Source organism: Oryctolagus cuniculus, chromosome 3 (assembly GCF_051225735.1).
Source record: "Oryctolagus cuniculus isolate XC-2025 breed Fujian yellow rabbit chromosome 3, ASM5122573v1, whole genome shotgun sequence".
In the NCBI taxonomy this organism is placed as follows: Eukaryota; Metazoa; Chordata; class Mammalia; order Lagomorpha; family Leporidae; genus Oryctolagus; species Oryctolagus cuniculus.
In genome coordinates, this window is record NC_142869.1 from 62,391,074 (window position 1) to 62,411,689 (window position 20,616).

General features: G+C 39.4%; 1 protein-coding gene across 50 annotated transcripts in view; it reads left to right on the forward strand.

The window, feature by feature from the left end:
• The window catches only part of TTN (titin), a 272,404-nt gene that overhangs the window by 162,559 nt on the left and 89,229 nt on the right, over positions 1–20,616 (forward strand). For all 50 annotated transcript variants that reach the window (XM_070070523.2, XM_070070550.2, XM_070070524.2 and 47 more), the window contains 31 exons: positions 53–328; positions 465–604; positions 908–1,034; positions 1,128–1,391; positions 1,967–2,233; positions 2,356–2,619; positions 2,707–2,846; positions 2,996–3,122; positions 3,247–3,513; positions 3,614–3,880; positions 4,694–4,960; positions 5,053–5,192; positions 5,618–5,744; positions 6,523–6,665; positions 10,726–10,849; positions 11,349–11,615; positions 13,214–13,311; positions 14,285–14,453; positions 14,548–14,814; positions 14,921–15,187; positions 15,273–15,551; positions 15,643–16,051; positions 16,162–16,286; positions 16,385–16,651; positions 17,392–17,661; positions 17,751–18,053; positions 18,157–18,459; positions 18,702–18,889; positions 18,978–19,092; positions 19,203–19,487; positions 19,588–19,739. In XM_070070523.2, the coding sequence (XP_069926624.2) occupies positions 53–328; positions 465–604; positions 908–1,034; positions 1,128–1,391; positions 1,967–2,233; positions 2,356–2,619; positions 2,707–2,846; positions 2,996–3,122; positions 3,247–3,513; positions 3,614–3,880; positions 4,694–4,960; positions 5,053–5,192; positions 5,618–5,744; positions 6,523–6,665; positions 10,726–10,849; positions 11,349–11,615; positions 13,214–13,311; positions 14,285–14,453; positions 14,548–14,814; positions 14,921–15,187; positions 15,273–15,551; positions 15,643–16,051; positions 16,162–16,286; positions 16,385–16,651; positions 17,392–17,661; positions 17,751–18,053; positions 18,157–18,459; positions 18,702–18,889; positions 18,978–19,092; positions 19,203–19,487; positions 19,588–19,739 (6,704 nt within the window). The remainder of the gene's footprint in view (positions 1–52; positions 329–464; positions 605–907; positions 1,035–1,127; positions 1,392–1,966; positions 2,234–2,355; positions 2,620–2,706; positions 2,847–2,995; positions 3,123–3,246; positions 3,514–3,613; positions 3,881–4,693; positions 4,961–5,052; positions 5,193–5,617; positions 5,745–6,522; positions 6,666–10,725; positions 10,850–11,348; positions 11,616–13,213; positions 13,312–14,284; positions 14,454–14,547; positions 14,815–14,920; positions 15,188–15,272; positions 15,552–15,642; positions 16,052–16,161; positions 16,287–16,384; positions 16,652–17,391; positions 17,662–17,750; positions 18,054–18,156; positions 18,460–18,701; positions 18,890–18,977; positions 19,093–19,202; positions 19,488–19,587; positions 19,740–20,616) is intronic.

Consider the following 20,616-nt stretch of genomic DNA (forward strand, 5'->3'; position numbering starts at 1 on the left):
TTACATTACTTACCTAGCTCATAATCATTTTTCTGGCTTCATTTCCATGCAGAGGTCATTAGAGAATGGCTGGTGAAACCTATCCGAGATCAGCACGTGAAACCCAAGGGCACAGCCATTTTTGCTTGTGATATAGCCAAAGATACACCAAACATCAAGTGGTTCAAGGGATACGATGAAATCCCCATGGAACCCAATGAAAAGACTGAGATATTGAAGGATGGGAATCATCTCTACCTCAAGATTAAGAATGCTACACCAGAAGATATAGATGAATATGCGGTGGAGATTGAAGGGAAGAGATACCCTGCAAAGCTCACACTTGGAGGTATAAAAATCTTACCTTTTATTCTGAAAGATGAGGTTTGTGTGTGCAAAATGTGAAACAACACACACAAAACACAACAGCAAAGCATTGTCACCTTGCTTAAAGCATTATGTTTCTTTATCCCTGCCTTATACAGAGCGTGAAGTTGAACTGCTTAAACCAATAGAGGATGTTACCATTTATGAGAAAGAAAGTGCAAGCTTCGATGCAGAAATTTCCGAGGCAGATGTTCCTGGACAATGGAAACTGAAGGGAGAACTTCTAAGGCCCTCACCTGTGAGTAATGTCCCACATCATTAGTTATGTAAGATAGCTGCACTAGGACTTCATGGTTAATACTCAGATTTTGTTTAATACTGATAGATTTCATATCAGGCTCCTAAAATCTCAAAAAGGGAAGGAATTCGATGCATTACTTGTGAACAACTTACACAACCGGCATAAAATACTAAAGGGATGCTTTTGCTTAATTTTTTAAATTAGTAGCAATTTTTAAAACTATAGCAACTTGTATCTGAAACTATTCTCCTTTAAGGAATTTATTCCAAACAAATGCTCACTTAACCTACTGTTTTTCAGACTTGCGAGATCAAAGCAGAAGGTGGAAAACGCTTCTTGACTTTGCACAAAGTCAAACTGGACCAGGCTGGCGAAGTCCTGTACCAGGCTCTTAATGCAGTGACAACGGCCATTCTGACCGTGAAAGGTACTGGGCTTTCAGAACTCATGGAGCGGGCTCAACTTCGCCCTGTGTCCTCCTGCATCCTGAAAAGCCTCGTTTTTAATGTTTGATTTTCAGAAATCGAACTGGACTTTGCTGTGCCTCTGAAGGATGTCACCGTTCCAGAAAAGCGACAAGCCCGATTTGAATGTGTCCTCACCAGGGAGGCCCACGTGATCTGGTCTAAAGGACCCGACATAATCAAGGCATCTGACAAATTTGATATCATTGCCGATGGAAAGAAGCACATTCTTGTTATCAATGACTCTCGCTTTGCTGATGAAGGAGTCTACACTGCTGAGGTGGAGGGCAAGAAGACCTCAGCCCAGTTATTTGTTACAGGTAAGAGCTGACAAGATCTGACCTGATACCCCTATATGGCCACACACATGGCAGGCATTTGGCATAGAGGTTAGGATGCCCGTTTTCCATTAACAGAGTATCTTGGTTCAAGTCCCAGCTCTGTTGTTGGTTCCAGCTTCCTGCTACTGCAGACCCTGGGAGGGAGCAGGTGATAGCTGAAGTAGTTGAGTCCCTGCCACCAGTGTGGGAGATTTGGATTGAGTTTTCAGGTCCAGCTCCAGGTGTTGGACTTTGGGGAGTGAACCCGTGGATAGGATTGAAGTCTATCTCTGTCTCTCTCTCCCTTCCTATCTCCCCTCCCCAAAGGAAAAGAAAAAAATCTCAAATTTTAAAAACTAAAAGTGGCCATCCACACTACTGTTTCACTTTCACAGTGTCACCAATCCCAACCCCAGCCCCCTCAAAGAATAACCCTTAAGTTTCTAAAATGGAAAATAGGGTCCATTTGAAAAGGTGCCATATAAAACGTGTCCTTTTTACCTAGGCTGATTAGAATGGACGTGGTGTGAGGGTAAGTTGTCTTTCTGAAACTATTGTCCATATTTGCATTGCAGGCATAAGACTGAAATTCATATCACCTCTTGAAGATCAAACAGTGAAAGAAGGTGAAACAGCAACTTTTGTCTGTGAACTTTCTCATGAAAAGATGCACGTATCCTGGTTTAAAAACGATGTCAAACTCCACACAAGCAGAACGGTACTCATGTCTTCTGAGGGCAAGACTTACAAACTGGAAATGAAAGAAGTGACACTGGATGATATATCTCAAATCAGAGCTCAAGTCAAGGACCTGAGCTCCACCGCACAGCTAAAGGTCTTAGGTAAATGTGGCCAGCTGAACGGAAGAGGCGGGTGGTGGTGCCTGTGTGACAGCCTGCCACTGTGTAATAAGCTTTCGTTCTCACACATTGCTAATTGTACACCTGCCAAATGTGTTTTATAGAGGCCGATCCCTATTTCACTGTGAAATTACACGACAAAACTGGAGTCGAGAAGGATGAGATCATTCTCAAGTGTGAAGTGAGCAAAGACGTGCCAGTGAAATGGTTCAAAGATGGTGAAGAGATTGTACCCTCACCCAAACATTCCATCAAGACAGACGGCCTGCGCCGCATCTTAAAGATCAAAAAGGCAGAACTCAAAGACAAAGGCGAATACGTGTGTGACTGTGGCACAGACAAGACCAAAGCCAACGTCACCATTGAGGGTGAGTGGCTCAGAAGCGTGGATCTTACTTACCTGAACCTGTAGTCTGCTTGTTCGGTCCTATAATGAAACTTTGTTTTCTGTTCAGCTCGACTCATAAAAGTGGAGAAGCCTCTGTACGGAGTAGAGTTGTTTGTCGGTGAAACAGCCCGCTTTGAAATTGAACTTTCTGAACCAGATGTCCATGGCCAGTGGAAATTAAAAGGAGAGCCTTTGACTGCTTCCCCTGTGAGTCAAGATTTAGCTGATCATACAGGAGAGGGGTTGCTTGGTTGTGTAGAGTTAAAAAAAGAATGTGAAATTTCCCCATGGTTTGCAGGCATGACCATTTATGTAAATGATCCTCTTTCTTTCCTTCTAACCCTCCCTGCAAACAGGACTGTGAAATCATCGAGGATGGCAAGAAGCACATCCTGGTCCTTTATAACTGTCAGCTGGATATGTCTGGAGAAGTTTCCTTCCAGGCCGCCAATGCGAAATCTGCAGCCAATCTCAAAGTGAAAGGTACGCTCTGCCTGCCAACCCCCTCTTTGTATTGTCTTTTAAGATGCTCTTGGCGGACCTTGAACGGACGCAGAGTCCTGAGTGTGAAGGTGTTCTGACTTCACCGCTGGTCCTCCTCTTTCAGAATTGCCGCTGATCTTCATCACACCTCTCAGCGATGTTAAAGTCTTTGAGAAGGATGAGGCGAAATTTGAGTGTGAGGTATCCAGGGAGCCGAAAACATTCCGTTGGCTAAAAGGCACCCAGGAAATTGCAAGTGATGACAAATTTGAGCTGATAAAGGATGGCACTAGGCATTCAATGATAATCAAGTCAGCTGCTTTTGAAGATGAAGCAAAATACATGTTTGAAGCTGAAGATAAGCGCACAAGTGGCAAACTCATCATTGAAGGTAAATATTTTCATCAGCTGGGCCATGCTGAAAATGATTCTCTTTTGCTTTTTTTCCTCCTTCAAGTGCTGGAATTCATGAATTGTCTTTTTATTATCAGGAATCCGGCTGAAATTCCTCACCCCTCTCAAGGATGTAACAGCCAAAGAGAGGGAGAGTGCCGTGTTCACTGTGGAGTTGTCCCATGATAACATCCCGGTTAGCTGGTTCAAGAATGACCAGCGCCTGCACACCAGCAAGCGGGTCTCCATGCACGACGAAGGGAAAACTCATTCGATCACCTTCAAAGACCTGTCCATTGATGACACCTCCCAGATTAGAGTGGAAGCGATGGGGATAAGCTCAGAAGCTAAACTCACTGTCCTTGGTAGGTGCTTCCATTCCAAGCAGCAGAAATTGTGGGATGTCTGTTAGATAAAGCAGTCTTCTAATGATCTTGGAATGAATGCAGCCCTGACCCTTAAGAAATCATCACATACATTATCAGGCATATTCCTAAGTTGTCTTTTATCTAAAAATATGAGGACTTTAGAGTAATGAAGATTTTAGGTTAGGCCTACAAAATAGCTAGTTAAAATTAGAATTTAAGCTATTCATTATTGATTAATCATTGATCCCTGTAATATTTAAAATAGGAATATGTTTTGTTTCCTCACTTTATCAAAATTAGTTTAAAGAAGTTTTTTTTTAAGTTTCTTATAACAGAGGATAACATAGAACGTATTAAAAAAAAGCCTCACTTTCTAGGCTCCTTAATATCAAGAAAATTAAATATGAAATCTAACATTTATAGATACTATTAAAGGTAAACTGTTAAGAAAAAATAACAGCAATCTGAAAGCTTAAAGGTAATCTAGGCATAATAGGGATGCCAAAAAGTTGGAAATTTAGCCAAATAATGAGTGAATATATTATTTGAAGCTAAATTTCATATTATATTTTAAAATAGTTAATAAAATACCTCCAAGCATAGTATAGATGCTTTTGATCTTGATAGATCCCATGCACTGATATCCTTTCTCATATTAAGAGAAATTTGGAACACAAGCATGTTAAATGATTGACACGTGCACAGTTAAGTATATACCCGGCAGTCTGTGAGCTGCCTGTTAAGCTTTCTAAGAGAGTGTCGTTTCACTGCGGGGTTCATGAAGGTTTTTCACTTATGCTTTACCTGCAGAGGGAGATCCATACTTTACAGGAAAACTGCAAGATTACACCGCTGTGGAGAAGGATGAAGTGATTCTTCAGTGTGAAATTAGCAAAGCGGACGCACCAGTGAAATGGTTTAAGGACGGCAAGGAACTAAAGCCATCCAAAAATGTTGTTATCAAGGCAGATGGCAAGAAACGCATGCTCATCCTAAAGAAAGCCTTGAAATCGGATATCGGACAGTATACCTGTGACTGTGGCACGGATCAGACCTCAGGAAAGCTCAACATTGAAGGTGAGGACGATTCCATGCATTTCGCTCTTGAAGCTGTTGGGAATTCGTTCTGCCAGAGGCTGACTGTGCACGCTGGCCCTTCATCTTGGCAGATCGGGAGATTAAAATGGTGCGACCCCTGCACAGTGTGGAGGTGATCGAGACCGAGACGGCCCGCTTTGAAACTGAAATCTCGGAAGAGGATATCCATGCCAACTGGAAACTCAAGGGAGAGGCATTACTCCAAACACCTGTAAGGCTATTTCTGAGCTTGTCAACACCATGAGGTGCTGTATGAAATACGAAAGGACAGGCGAAAAGTCAGATGCATGCTGGGCATTTAAAACATGCTATCAGGTTCCCTGGCAGACCTCAATCCAAAGAAAAATAGTAGGGTCTACAAGTGGGCTTGAGACATGCACATGTCCATTATTTTTGAGCCAGCATAATGGGTAAAAGGTTGTAGTTACTCCATAATGCTGTGAGTTTGTTCAGGATTATATAGCTAGAATAAATATTACTTTCCTGGCATTATTTATAAGCATTGTTACACAGAAAAAAAAAAGGAACTCAATATTATGTAGTTTCTTCACCCTTGTAGCATTCCTTTAAGACAGACTGTTCTTAAAGCATAAAAGACCATTATTTCCTAGAAGATGCGTTCTCTTTTTGATACAGGATTGTGAGATTAAAGAAGAAGGCAAAATACACTTCCTCGTTTTGCACAACTGCCGTCTGGATCAGACTGGTGGGGTGGATTTCCAGGCCGCCAACGTTAAATCTAGTGCCCACCTCCGAGTTAAGCGTAAGCATTATGTGTTTTTGCTGAAAATTAAACGTATGCTTTTAATGGGAATAAAACTAATTGACATCAACTAGAAAATATTGCTAACATACAAAACCCAGCTTTCTTGTATTTACTTCATTGCTATCCTAATGTTCAAATTCTGAAGTTTTAGAAACTTCATTGACTTTGCCATTAGAACAGAAGAAAATAAGCAAATCAGATTTTCTGATTCTGTAATCCTTTCATTCAAAATCGATATGCATACAGTCAGACTCTAACTCAGAAACTGCAAAGACCAGTGCCTCAAGTGGCCATATCACCACAGCACCATGAAGACCAACCTTGCTGTGTGGGCACTTCAGATTCAGGAAGAGAGGCAGGGAATATTAAGCTAACGTTTTTGGAAGGTGCAAAGTGTTTGATGGATGTGGACAGGCTATGTGACTGAGGGCCCCCTGTCCTCTCCCAATCAGCGTCTTAGTTATTTTGGAAGTCGCATGCCTTATGTAGCAAGGGGAACTTGACGCCTGGCCGAGGGACAGATGCAGTGCAGATTTCTTGCTGACCTTGTACATTGAGCAAGGGGGCCCCTACAAATAGCGGCTCCCCAGCCACTAGCTCCCTCCCCTTCTCAGCACCATGGGGCCACGTTCACAGGAGAGCTAACACAGCGGCCAGTTCCCTTGCTCCTCCCTTCTTGAAGAAAGCAAACATGGAGGTTCACAACTAAGTCTGCATTCACTCTGTTGGAATTACAAAATGAGTAACTCAAGGCTGTTCCTTTCCTCTCGCAAAGCACGAGTCATCGGTCTTCTGCGGCCTCTGAAGGACGTCACCGTGACGGCAGGGGAGACTGCCACCTTTGACTGCGAGCTCTCCTATGAGGACATCCCAGTGGAATGGTACCTCAAAGGGAAGAAGCTCGAGCCCAGCGACAAGGTACAAAGCAGCCGGCAGCCTTGACCTGCACACTTCCGCTGGCTCTCCTCTTCCTCCTCCTCCTCCTCTCCTCTCTTCTCCTCTCCTCTCCTCTCCTCTCCTCTCCTCTCCTCTCCTCTCCTCTCCTCTCCTCTCCCCTCCTCCCCTCTCTCTCTCTCCCTCTCTCTCTCTCTCCCCTCTCTCTCCCTCCTCTCTCCCCTCTCTCTCTCTCCCTCTCTCTCTCCTCTCTCTCTCCCTTCTCTCTCTCTCCCCTCTCTCCTCCTCCTCTCTCTCCCTCCTCTCTCTCTCCCCTCTCTCCCCCTCCTCTCTCTGCCTCCTCTCTCTCCCCTCACTCCTCTCTCTCCCCTCTCTCTCCCTCCTCTCTCTCTCTCTCCTCTCTCTTCTCTCTCTTCTCTCTCTCTCTCTCTCTCAGGTTCTCCCACCTGCACTTGCGTGTTCTTTATCTCTGCTCTTTCTCCTGGCCCCCTCTCCACCTTTTCCCTTCTCTGCCTTCCTCTGCCCTAATTTCTTCTGAAATCTCAAGGCGGATTTCTAACATTTTTGTTGGGTTTATTGATAATTTTATTGATAAATAGAAATTAAAATGTAAAGTTTGATCAAACTTGAGGGTTTTTTTTTTTTTTTAAGAAAAGGCACAAGCCCATTACTTATCAATAAGAGTTTGTTTGCTTAGCCAGAATTCAGCAAAGAATAAGAAGGCTTTCTGCCTGGATGCTCTGCCAGTGGCACACATTAAATGTGAGACTGATTGTCTCCCTGCTATCTAGTGTTCTGCATATAAGGGGATTAAGAGCAGAAGATCGGAATTCCATTTCAGGCAGTTGATCAAGTAGCTGAGATACCTTCTGGGCAGCTTTGCTCTTCAAGCATTTCTCCAAGGCTATTTTTAACCCTCAAGGGCTTTGGGCTATGCAAGTTCTGGAATGCAAGTGGACTATTTAAAGTGTGCGGCTGATGGTACTGACAAGAAAGAAGGGTGTGGTGATTATCCATGGACATGAACAAATGCACGCTGAGAGGTTCTAGTAAAAAACCAGCACCCAGTGATACCTTTCACTAACAGTCTCTCTAAAATTTTACCCATAAGTAAAAGCTGACACAATTATATAGGTAGATGCAAAATATAATTTGCCTAAGTTAACCTATAGATTTTGCTCCCTAAAAATGATGTATATATTTGAAATATCTTGATAATTTACCATTAATTTTGAATTCTAGAAACAAGATTTGTAGAAAGTACTCAGCACTGGTTAGAAATAATGGATAGAACAGTACATTGTTTCAGGACATTTTTCCACAATTTTTGTTAAAAATGTGTGAATAATATTCATGATAAATCAAATGTTGACAATTTAAAAGACTATACTTAAAAGGGGGCTCAGTTTAATAACAACTCACAAAGTTGATTGAAGTATTAAAAAGCATTGCCTTTTAATACTTGAGCAACTGCTCTAAACAAACAAAAATAGCAGGGTGGTACAAAGTGAAAAAAAAGTGATTAAATGACAATTCAGTAACAGTCACGATAAAGTCTTCTAAAAATTTAACTGGGTGGTCAAGCTTGTCATACTTTAAAATATATTTTTTTCTTTTAAGTACAGTTTAGTTAATTTCATGTCTAAAGGCAAAGAATTGGTTGATTTTTCAAGATCCCTTCTAGATCTGTAACTACATGACTTGTATGTACAAATACTGCATAAAGGCAAATTATATTATTCCTTTACTACTAAATTGTCTTTTGGTCAATTTAAGAGATAGCTTAAATTAAAATATCAATCTCAGTTATAATGTAAAAACTATACTATTTTAAGTGCAGAGTCCTAAAGATTTCACTCACAATTTTTTACTAAAAAAATAAAAGTCTTTTTGTTACTAAATTGTTTTTTCTGGAGTTAGAAGGGATCAGCTTACTAAAATTCTGTAGGGCCCCTTGGTGTGTCTGCTGGCTTAGGAATTTTAATCCTCTTCTCTAGCCTCCCAAAATATATCATCCATTTAGGAACTTGCTCTTGCATTACTTAAATGTCCCCTTTCAAAAAGAATGTAAATCTAAACTGTGAAGTAGTATAATCATTTAGCTACATTTTACAGCCTCTGTTTAGATCAAATCTATCAGAACAAACTGTTTCTTGTCAATTTCACTTAGACCTTTAATCTTTATTTTGCAAAAATGTTTAGTCTCCAAAATGTTAACAGGAAATCAAACAAAAACAGTTTATGGGAAAAGGAAATGATAAAATTGTAGAAATGTTATGTTTCGTTACATTGTTTTTGGCCATCATTCCAAGAAACTCTGTCTTACATAGCCTTTGATAGTCTTGTCTTTAAACTTTAATAGTTTGATCACAGCATAATATAGCAATATACTTTTATTATAAGTTAGTACACTGTCCTTACATAATGCCCAATTAAATCTTCAGTGTTCACTTTTTGGCTTATTTTTATAAGCTATTTGCTTGTTTTTCCTTTTATAATAGTCAAGATATATTGTGTACAAGCTATTTATTGAGAACCATTGTGATCTGAATAATGTACTTGGTAATAGAGAATATTCTAGAGTAGCCTCAGAGGAGTTCAAGTGGTAAACAATGTTAATAGATAAGATATGCCTATAGATGAATTACAAACTGAGACACTTTTAAAAATATTCCTAAATTGCCAACCAAACTTTATATTCAAAATTTATGTTGAAACATCATTGATAACAAATTATCTCCTGTTCAAACCCTTTGTCTGTGAATTGATACCTGTGTTCCTAGGGCATATCTTAATTATTCTCTCATATCTGCTTATTTTTATTATACTTTTAACCATTCTCAACTATTAAGGTAATTATATGAATAACCATGCTCAAGACTTAATTAAGAAAATACCTTTAGTTGAAACTGTATTCTTGATTCTTTCCTTTATACCAACATAATAGATAGTTCCGCCAGTAGAAAAGTTTTTAAAAACATTCTCATTACTCCTAAGTCTAAATGAAGTCTTCAGTGGCTCAAAATCAGTCTCCATGGCGGGCAGTAGCTTCTTGGGAAGTTTGCTGATTCTCTTATCTTTACTCTCAGGATGACCTTATCTGTGGTACCCCTGACACCTGGTTTTCCCAGCACTGATGCCCAAATGCACAAAAAAGGGAAAGAGAGACACATCTTCATTTGCAGTTTTAAACAAAATTTAAAAATTGTGCCAATTATTTTAATCACGGGTTTGATTTGTTTATAAAATAAATTGAATTGCTAAAATTATTTTTAAAGATTTATCTACTTATTTGGAAAGCAGAGTGATGGTGGGGGGAACAGAAAGAAAGAGGGAGGGAGGGAGAGAATCTTCATCTGCTGTTTCACTCCCCAAATGGCTGCAAAGGCTGCACCTGGGCGAGGCTAAAACCAGGACCCAGGAACTCCACCTGGGTCTCCCACGGGTGGAAAAGGGGCCCAAACGCTCAGGCCATCATCAGCTGCTTTCCTGAGCACATTAGCAGAAAGCCAGATTAGAACTGAAGCAGCTAGAAATTGAACTGTTCCTCCAGTTTGGAATGCTGGTGCTGCAGGCAGCAGCTAAATCCCCCAAGCCACTATTCCAACCCCAAATTCCTAAATTATTGAGAAAAAGAGTTTAGGCCATGATTGAATGACAAGCCCCTTGCATTTAGAATACAAGGTTACTTTCAGCTTACTCTTTTTAGTAATCAATTTCTTTCATCCATTCATGACTTAGCTTTTCTAAGTTCTTTATATATGTAAACCAAGTAACAGAATGATTAAAACTATATATGTAAATATGTGTAAATAAGATCACAAATATAAACAGAAATTGACAGAGGTAATTTCAATGTAGAAGGTCACCTACTAGTTACCTACTATAATTATAAAATATTTTTGTTAAAGTTTCCAAATTATAAGCTAAAATAATTTTAAAATACATAAGTGATATATATATATGATTATAAAATTACTTGGAAAGCACTATTTCAAACTCTTTCTCTAGATGAATTAAATGTACCTTTATACTGGATTGTTCTTCCCCATATTCTTAAACTACCATCTTTTAAAATTCCTAGGTGGTCACACGTTCAGAAGGAAGAATTCATACACTTACCTTGAGGGATGTAAAGTTAGAAGATGCTGGGGAAGTCCAACTAACAGCCAAAGATTTCAAAACTCATGCCAACCTCTTTGTGAAAGGTAATTACAAAGCATGCTTTTAAAAATATATATGATGCCAAGGCTCATAAATAATGCCAACTCTCAATTACACAATGAGTACCATATATCATTAAAATCAAACAAATATGCAAAAGTCTAGATTCACTTTTTGGCCTAACAAAATATTTCACAGATTATTTTTTAAGCATCAAAATTGGCCAACTTGTGTTTTACTTCTCTTTCTTTCCCTATTATTTTTATTATATATTTCTGTGATTTCAAAAACAGCTGGAGGAAGAATTATTATCAAACCAGGTATCATTCACTTTATCAACTAAGAGTTGGCTATTATTTCGTGGATATTTTATAGTTTATAAAAATGATTTTCCTCTGTATATAAATAATGATAAAACATCATTATTAGAGGAATGGAATCAAAACTTGCAGATGAATCTTGGAAGGGAGAAAGCCCTGGAGGTACTGAAATTCTTGGAGAACAAGAGGAGAAATACGTGGCTAATGAGTATGATTCTTTCAGAACCCCCAGTTGAATTCACTAAACCTCTTGAGGACCAGACGGTCGAAGAGGAAGCCACAGCAGTGTTGGAGTGTGAAGTATCCAGAGAAAATGCTAAGGTGAAATGGTTCAAAAATGGGACAGAAATCCTCAAAAGCAAGAAGTATGAAATTGTTGCTGATGGCAGGGTCAGAAAACTTATTATACATGGCTGTACCCCAGAAGATATTAAAACATACACTTGCGATGCTAAGGATTTTAAGACTTCCTGTAACCTGAATGTCGTGCGTAAGTATTCTTACACGGGACTTTTCATTTGCAACTCTTTGATAACAACAGCAACAACAACAACCAGAACACTTTGTGCATGTCTTGGCAACTTACAGTGTCAGTACTGACCTAACCTGATCTTTTGTGTTTGAAAAAAGCCTTTATGCTCTATGGGATCTAACAGATTACTTCTCACTACGTTTCTTTTCTCACAATGAGTAGTACATAGATGTGCTTTTTGTATATATGGGACACACCTACGGTATGAATATTCTGATATGGATGAGAACAAATTAAATAAAAAAGATAAATAGGAATCCCTGTTTTTTCAAAAGGAAAGTGAAAGTGATTTCCATGTGGAAGGAAAGTGAATTTTCAGGCATGGGGAACAACTAGAAAATGAACATGACCTTTCGGTTTGAATGAGAGCATGAGGTCTGCTGTAATCAGATAAATCCCATTCACATAAATCACCCTCCAAGAACAAGAATGAGTGAAAAGAAGGAGCAAGGCCTGGATTCTTTTAAGTCCTGGATTCTTTGAATGAAGAGAGCTCTACTGATCTGTCGCCTTACTTCATCCCCTTGTGACAAATGACTTTTTTTCAAAATGCACATGCTAGCTTACGTATCTCATTCACTCACTTGTCTAGCGATGCCATTTTTCAGTGAACACTTTTATGCGATGTTTGTTTGGTTTAGTTGCTTCCCATTTGTCCACAGCTAAAATCTAGCGGCTTTGATTGTGCTCCATGCGCCTTGTACTGCATTACTCTTTCCACTCTGTGGCTGCTGTGCTGAAGCCCATGTCAGAGCAGGCTCTTGGGTCTCCTTCCCCCAGCCGTCTTCTACCTTCACTCCAAGAAGGGTCAGCTGCACTGAGCAGTTCTTCAAGCCTGCTGGCCAGCCTTGGTCCCAGAATCTCTTTGATCAAGAAGGTCATCTTGGAAAGGACTCACAAGGAGTTCTGAAAGAAGGAAGGGCAAAGGGAAAGCTTCTCAGTCCTATATACAGCTGAATTCATTCTGGAGATAAAGGCAACAGATGTTAAAAAAAAAAAAAAAAAAACACCCTCCCATATAAAACACATCACTTTGTTGCACTAATAGCCTTTATATGTGATGTCTTTGAAGCTGAGTTTTAAAAAACAAAACAAAGACGCTTAATGTATGCAATTTCAGTTATAGATTCATGGCTGTTAGCCACAGATAAAACTGGTTCATAGTGCTTCAAGCTGTTACCACTGAATTTTGCTAATTTCTCAGACTATACTGGCTGCCTTAAACATAATAATATTACTTTGCCACTGGTGTTTCCCTTGACAATATCTTTCAAATCTGGCACCGTATTAATGAAGATTTTCTTCCAGCTATCATTCAATAGAACTGAGATGGTTTTCTAGTGTGTATATTAATTATAAATATAGTACAACACATAATTTTATGTAAACTACAGGCATTCATAATAATAGCGAAGCATCATGTCTGAATGGCAGCTCCAAGTGATTTCAGAAAGTTGTTGCCTTTTAATGGAAAAGCCCTGCAAAGGCCTCACTTAATGTATCTAGAGTAAATTTCCAGAAACCTCATTTTGAATTCTGATGACATTCTCTTACAGCTCCTCATGTGGAATTCCTAAGACCACTCACTGATCTTCAAGTTAAAGAAAAAGAAATGGCTCGGTTTGAGTGTGAAATTTCCCGAGAAAATGCCAAGGTTTGTGACTGTATACCTGGTGTTTTGTACAGCCAGATAAGTTTATGTTTATTTTTGGTCTCACCATGATGAGACAACCAAAAAAAATGTAAAGCCTTCATTGATCACCACTTCACTTTTACTTTTTTTCATGTTTACCATTTATAATAAAAATATTACAAATGACACAAATCAATAGAAATGCAAGAGATTCATTGGACAAAGCATGTGTAGAAGGGGTGAAACTTCTATGCCCTCTCTGGGATACCCCCCTGCAGCCACCTCCATGCATTCAGCCAGCCATAAAGATTCCAAACCTGGTCCTTTAATTGTTTTATTGGAGGTTTTATTACATATACAAGCCTAATTAAATCATTAGCTGTTGAAAATCAGCTCAGTCATCGGCCTTCCTCCCCTCCCCAGCAGTTGGGTTGAAAGCTAACACTTTACCTTTAAAGATTATTTTAATATGAAATTTGTTCATGACTTAACTGTTCTCCTTTTTGTATTATTCATTTACTATTACTTGAAAAACACTGGACTTACAACCAGGAAATTCAGATATTATTAGTTTGAATCATATGAAATTTCTATTTTGAATGTTTTTTATCAAAGAAGCAAAAATTTCATGTGTCAGAACTGGTTGCCATTAAATAGCATCCAAAAATTTCTTGAATTTTGAGTATCAGCTTACATATCAAAGAAGTTAGTTGCATGATGGCTAAGACCCTCTATGGTTAGAAACATATGTGACCCCATTATTTTTAATAACAAATAATACAGTAACAGTAGTTCCCTTAGAAGTTAGCAAGTTTTTCCTTGTTGTTTGGGTTTACTTAAATTTGCACCTGTCACTTTGGTCCTTCTTTGTATTTTATTGGTTAAGTCTTGCTGGTTGCTTACAGAAAAACTCAGCATCATAGTTCTTCTTAGGGACACCCCTGTGAAAGACAACCTAAAAACTTACAAAGAAATGTGTTTGTCATAAATATAGGTCCAGTGGTTTAAAGATGGTGCTGAAATTAAAAAGGGCAAAAAATATGACATCATATCCAAGGGAGCAGTGCGCATTCTTGTTGTCAACAAATGTCTGCTGAACGATGAAGCAGAATATTCCTGTGAAGTAAGGACAGCAAGAACTTCTGGCATGCTGACCGTCCTTGGTAAGACAGAGTCTTTCTTTGCAGAAGTAGCTGTACTGGGAAGGAGTTATATAATTGCCAGTTTTACCAAATTTTTTTTCAATTCTTCTTGCAGAAGAAGAAGCTGTCTTTACCAAAAATCTTGCCAACATTGATGTTAGTGAAACAGACACAATAAAACTGGTTTGTGAAGTCTCCAAACCTGGAGCAGAAGTGACTTGGTACAAAGGAGATGAAGAGATCATCGAAACAGGAAGATTTGAAATCCTTACTGATGGAAGAAAGAGAATCTTGGTCATTCAGAATGCTCATCTTGAAGATGCTGGCAACTACAACTGTAGACTCCCAAGTTCTCGAACTGATGGCAAAGTCAAAGTACACGGTATGAACATTATAATATATGACATTTAAAAAACACACCTCATACTTGTTAATGTTTAAAGTGCAAAAGCATATGTGTTTACTATCTTGCAACTTTTTCTTTCCAGAACTTGCTGCTGAATTTATCTCAAAGCCTCAAAATCTTGAAATTCTTGAAGGAGAAAAGGCTGAATTTGTTTGTACTATATCAAAGGAAAGCTTTGAGGTCCAGTGGAAGAGAGATGATAAGACACTTGAATCTGGAGATAAATATGACATCATTGCTGATGGCAAAAAGAGAGTTCTAGTTGTGAAAGATGCCACATTACAAGATATGGGCACCTACGTAGTCATGGTGGGGGCCGCCAGAGCAGCAGCTCACTTGACAGTAATTGGTAAGTTTGTCCTTGCTCTTGGAGCTATTTGTATTTACCACTTCAGTCTTTCCACATGCTATAAGGTCTTATTGGTTGCTTTCAGAAAAACTCAGGATCATAGTTCCTCTTAAGGACACTCGTGTGAAGGAACAACAAGAAGTTATCTTCAACTGTGAAGTCAATACTGAAGGTGCAAAAGCCAAATGGTTCAGGAATGAAGAAGCCATATTTGATAGTTCAAAATACATTATTCTCCAAAAAGACCTGGTCTACACCCTCAGGATCAGAGATGCACGATTAGATGACCAAGCCAACTATAATGTGTCTCTGACAAATCACAGAGGTGAAAATGTGAAAAGTGCAGCCAATCTAATAGTAGAAGGTAAGTAATTGTATGTTGTATTAGAGATTAGTCTCATTAAATTTTATACAAAAGCAATTAAAATCAACATTATTTTTCTCCTTTCCAACAGAGGAAGATCTTAGGATCATTGAACCTCTTAAAGATATTGAAACAATGGAAAAGAAATCTGTCACATTCTGGTGCAAGGTGAATCGTCTCAATGTAACACTGAAATGGACCAAAAATGGAGAAGAGGTGGCTTTTGACAACCGTATAACATACAGGATTGATAAGTACAAACATTCTCTGATCATTAAAGACTGTGGCTTCCCGGATGAAGGCGAATACATTGTCACTGCTGGCCAGGATAAATCTGTGGCTGAGCTTCTGATCATAGAAGCCCCTACAGAATTTGTGGAGCACTTGGAAGATCAGACAGTCACCGAGTTTGATGACGCTGTCTTCTCCTGCCAGCTCTCCAGAGAGAAAGCAAATGTAAAATGGTACAGAAATGGGAGAGAAATCAAGGAAGGCAAAAAGTAAGCCGAAAACTTCTTATTCTGTTTCCGCAGCCATAATTGACAATACTTTTTGCAAATGATTTAGTGGTCATTATGCAAGCTAACCAGTAATTCAATCTCTTCTTTAGATACAAATTTGAAAAAGATGGAAGTATACATAGACTCATTATTAAGGATTGCAGGTTGGATGATGAGTGTGAATATGCCTGTGGAGTAGAAGACAGGAAGTCTCGAGCTAGACTCTTTGTGGAAGGTATGTATTAAGTAAAGTGATAATATTGCCTACTGACCTCTAAAACTGATCCTCAAAGTTGAAGCATATGTATAATTTGTCTTACAATTTACTTTTAGAAATCCCTGTTGAGATCATCAGGCCACCTCAAGATATTCTTGAAGCCCCTGGTGCTGATGTTGTCTTTTTAGCTGAGCTTAACAAAGATAAGGTGGAAGTCCAATGGCTCAGGAATAACATGATTGTTGTCCAGGGTGACAAACACCAGATGATGAGTGAAGGAAAAATACACAGGCTACAGATTTGTGATATTAAGCCCCGTGACCAGGGTGAATACAGATTTATTGCCAAAGACAAAGAAGCCAGAGCTAAGCTTGAATTGGCAGGTAAGTACCTTTCTTTTATTTTAAAATAGCCTCATGGTATCACAAACGATATATAGATTTCAGATTTTACAGTTATTTAATGAAATAATCCTTGTGAGACCCTTTTATTTGTAGTAAGCTTTACTCAAATATCAACTATTCTAATTTCTCTTACTACAAAGTGTCCTGAGTAAAAGGGAATTGATGTACTCATCTATCCATGCCAGAACCTTGGACAGCTCCCAGTACATGCAATAATTCCTAGAATTTATCACCACTAGTCTTCCCAGTCCACACTCTCATACTTTCCAAACTCCTGTAGGTTTTTAAATTCTTTCTTTTCCTGACCCAAGATATCTTTAAATATTGTCATTATTTTTAAAAAGCCACTAGTGTACCTTGTCTACATAAGAAAAAACTTACCTGGTTTATTTTCAACTAAGTATGCAGTGCTTACTCTATCAAAAAAAAAAAAAAGTCACTACATTATATTGAATCTTGTTACCATTTTTCACAAAGAATGTGTGTCTTATCATTTTATGCCAAACTCAGCCCTCTGTTTTCCAGAGTCTGATAATTTGCAACAAACAAAAAGGGGGAAAAAACCCTAACATGGTTAGTGTTCTGTGCTGTAAGGACTGTGGCATACATCCAAGGTTTTACAGCCACAATTTATTAACAAATGCTTAGTAAAGAAGCTATGAAGTAGTGTGACTACAGTACATAACTCAAAAGCACTCACATATTATCTTTCTCACTAGCTGCACCAAAAATCAAGACAGCTGATCAAGACCTTGTGGTTGATGCTGGCCAACCTCTGACAATGGTGGTGCCATATGATGCCTACCCCAAAGCAGAAGCTGAGTGGTTTAAGGAAAATGAACCTCTGTCTTCAAAAACTGTTCATACCACAGCCGAACAGACCTCTTTCAAAATTTCAGAAGCCAAGAAAGGAGACAAAGGAAGGTATAAAATTGTGCTTCAGAACAAACATGGAAAAGCAGAAGGATTCATCAACTTGCAAGTCATTGGTAAGCCCTTAAGTCCCTGGACTTCAATGGCAAAGCACAACTTAAAGGCATTATTAAATATTAAAAATTCTTTTACATCTGAATTTCAGATGTTCCTGGACCAGTTCGTAACTTAGAAGTGACAGAAACATTTGATGGGGAAGTGAGCCTTGCTTGGGAAGAGCCATTAACTGATGGTGGAAGCAAAATCATAGGTTACGTAGTTGAAAGGCGTGATATCAGGAGAAAGACCTGGGTTCTGGCCACTGACCGTGCAGACAGCTGTGAGTTTACTGTCACAGGACTACAAAAAGGAGGAGTTGAGTACCTATTCCGTGTGAGTGCAAGAAACAGAGTTGGTACTGGCGAACCAGTGGAAACTGACAATCCTGTAGAAGCAAGGAGTAAATATGGTAAGGAGTAAAATTTTAAGTAAATTGCTAACTAGATTTTTTTTTTTACCTCCAACATCAATAAACCAAAGCCCATGTTTTCTTCCTCTGTTGTGAAATCCAGATGTCCCAGGCCCTCCTTTGAATGTTGCCATCACTGATGTGAATAGATTTGGTGTCTCACTGACGTGGGAACCACCAGAATACGATGGAGGTGCTGAGATCACAAACTATGTCATTGAACTAAGGGACAAGACTTCTATCAGGTGGGAGACTGCCATGACTGTAAGAGCTGAAGACCTGTCTGCTACTGTCACGGACGTGGTAGAAGGACAGGAATACAGTTTCCGTGTAAGAGCCCAAAACCGAATTGGAGTCGGAAAACCCAGTGCAGCCACACCTTTCGTCAAAGTTGCTGATCCAATTGGTAAGCCCATCCCCCAGAAAGGAAATATTTACTGTGTTGGATCCAGAAATTAGGCCTGTTAATATAATAGATCAAATGAAAAGTTAATAGAAAGGTATCACATGAGAAAATTTTGAAGAAAATTACAAAATGCCAGACTGTATTCAATGTACTTGGTAAATCTGTTTTAGCAAGGTAGACAAATTACAGCATCATGTTAATAAATTGTCACTAAATAGTATGCCCCAATTCTTCCACTCCAGAGAGACCCAGTCCTCCTGTGAACCTGAGTTCCTCAGATCAGACTCAGTCATCAGTTCAGCTCACATGGGAACCTCCTCTAAAGGATGGAGGAAGCCCAATATTGGGCTATATCATTGAGCGATGTGAAGAGGGAAAAGATCACTGGATTCGCTGTAATGCGAAACTTGTGCCTGAACTGACTTACAAGGTAAAGCATTTGTGTCTAAAAAAAATTCAGTGTATGATTGCAGATTTAAATGTCTCTGTGATTTACAAATATTCATTCATGCTTTCAGGTTACTGGATTACAAAAAGGAAATAAATATTTATACAGAGTATCCGCAGAAAATGCAGCTGGTGTTTCAGATCCATCTGAAATTCTTGGTCCCCTAACAGCTGATGATGCATTTGGTAAATGAATATTTTATTTTATATTTGGGAATAGCACATAACTAACTTGGGATCCTAGGCATCTAAATGTGATACTGGAAGCTCATTATTTTTTTTTTTCTTCTTGGTAGTTGAACCCACAATGGATTTAAGTTCATTTAAAGATGGCCTGGAAGTCATTGTTCCAAAGCCTATCACAATCCTGGTTCCAAGTACAGGCTATCCAAGGCCAACTGCAACATGGTCTTTTGGAGACAAAGTACTAGAAGCTGGCGACCGTGTGAAAATAAAGACTTTATCTGCCTATGCTGAACTTGTGATTTCTCCAAGTGAACGTCCTGACAAGGGCATCTATACGCTGAAATTAGAAAATCGTGTGAAGGCAATCTCTGGGGAAATTAATGTCAATGTAATTGGTAAGGAACAAATCATGTGTTATCTATGGTGATTTGGCAGTATTAGCAAATAATGTTTCAAGCTATTAGTAATACTGACTTATGACTATATTTTTTTCAGCGCCCCCAAGTGCACCCAAAGAGCTGAAATTTGATGACATAACTAAGGACTCAGTACACTTGATTTGGGAACCACCAGATGATGATGGAGGAAGTCCAATAACTGGCTATCTTGTTGAAAAGCGAGAAGTCAGCCGGAAAACATGGACTAAAGTAAGTTTTTCGCCATGATTCAGCAACTCCAGAAAAGAGAGTAGAGGAAATCCCCAAAGGCCGGGATGCCATGCAGTTTATATGTGCTGTATCTTGTTACCTTTAACTCAATGAAAAAGTACTGGAAACTTTTTTTAAATTTTTTTTCATTTATTTGAAAACCAGAGTTCCTGAGAGGGAAAGAGGGAGAGAGAAGAAAGTGATAGACTGGGAGAGGGAGGGGGAGAAGTGGAGGGGGGTTTAGGGGAAAAACGAAGGTAGTGGTGAGCAGGGGTGCGGAGAAAGAGAGAGACAAAGATATCTTCCCTCTACTGGTTCACTCCTGAAATGGTCACAAGGGCCAGGGCTAGGCCAGGTCACAGCCAGGAGCCACAAGCTTCTTCCGGGTCTCCCACATGGGTGGCAGGGACCCAAACAGTTGGGCCATCTTTCACTGCTCCCCCAGGCCATCAGCAGGGTGCTGGGGTACAAGTGTAGCAACTGAGACACAATCCAGGGCATATATGGAATGCTGGGATACAGGCAGTGGTTTAACCTACCTCGCCACAACATTAGCTTCCAAAAAATTTTTAAGATTTATTTATTTATTTGAAAGGCAGAGATACAGAGGGATGGAGAGAGAAAATCAGAGAGAGAGAGAGAGATCTCCCATCTGCCGATTGACTCCCCAAATGGCTGCAATGGTCAGAGCTTGGCCGATTTGAAGCTAGGAGCCAAGAGCTTCTTCCAGGTCTCCCCCATGGTGTCAGGGGCCCAAGTACTTGGGACATCTTCTACTGCTTTCCCAGGCCATTAGCAGAGAGCTGGATGGGAAGTGGAGCAGCCGGCACTTACACCAGCACCCATGTGGGATGTAGGTACTGCAGGCAGTGGATTA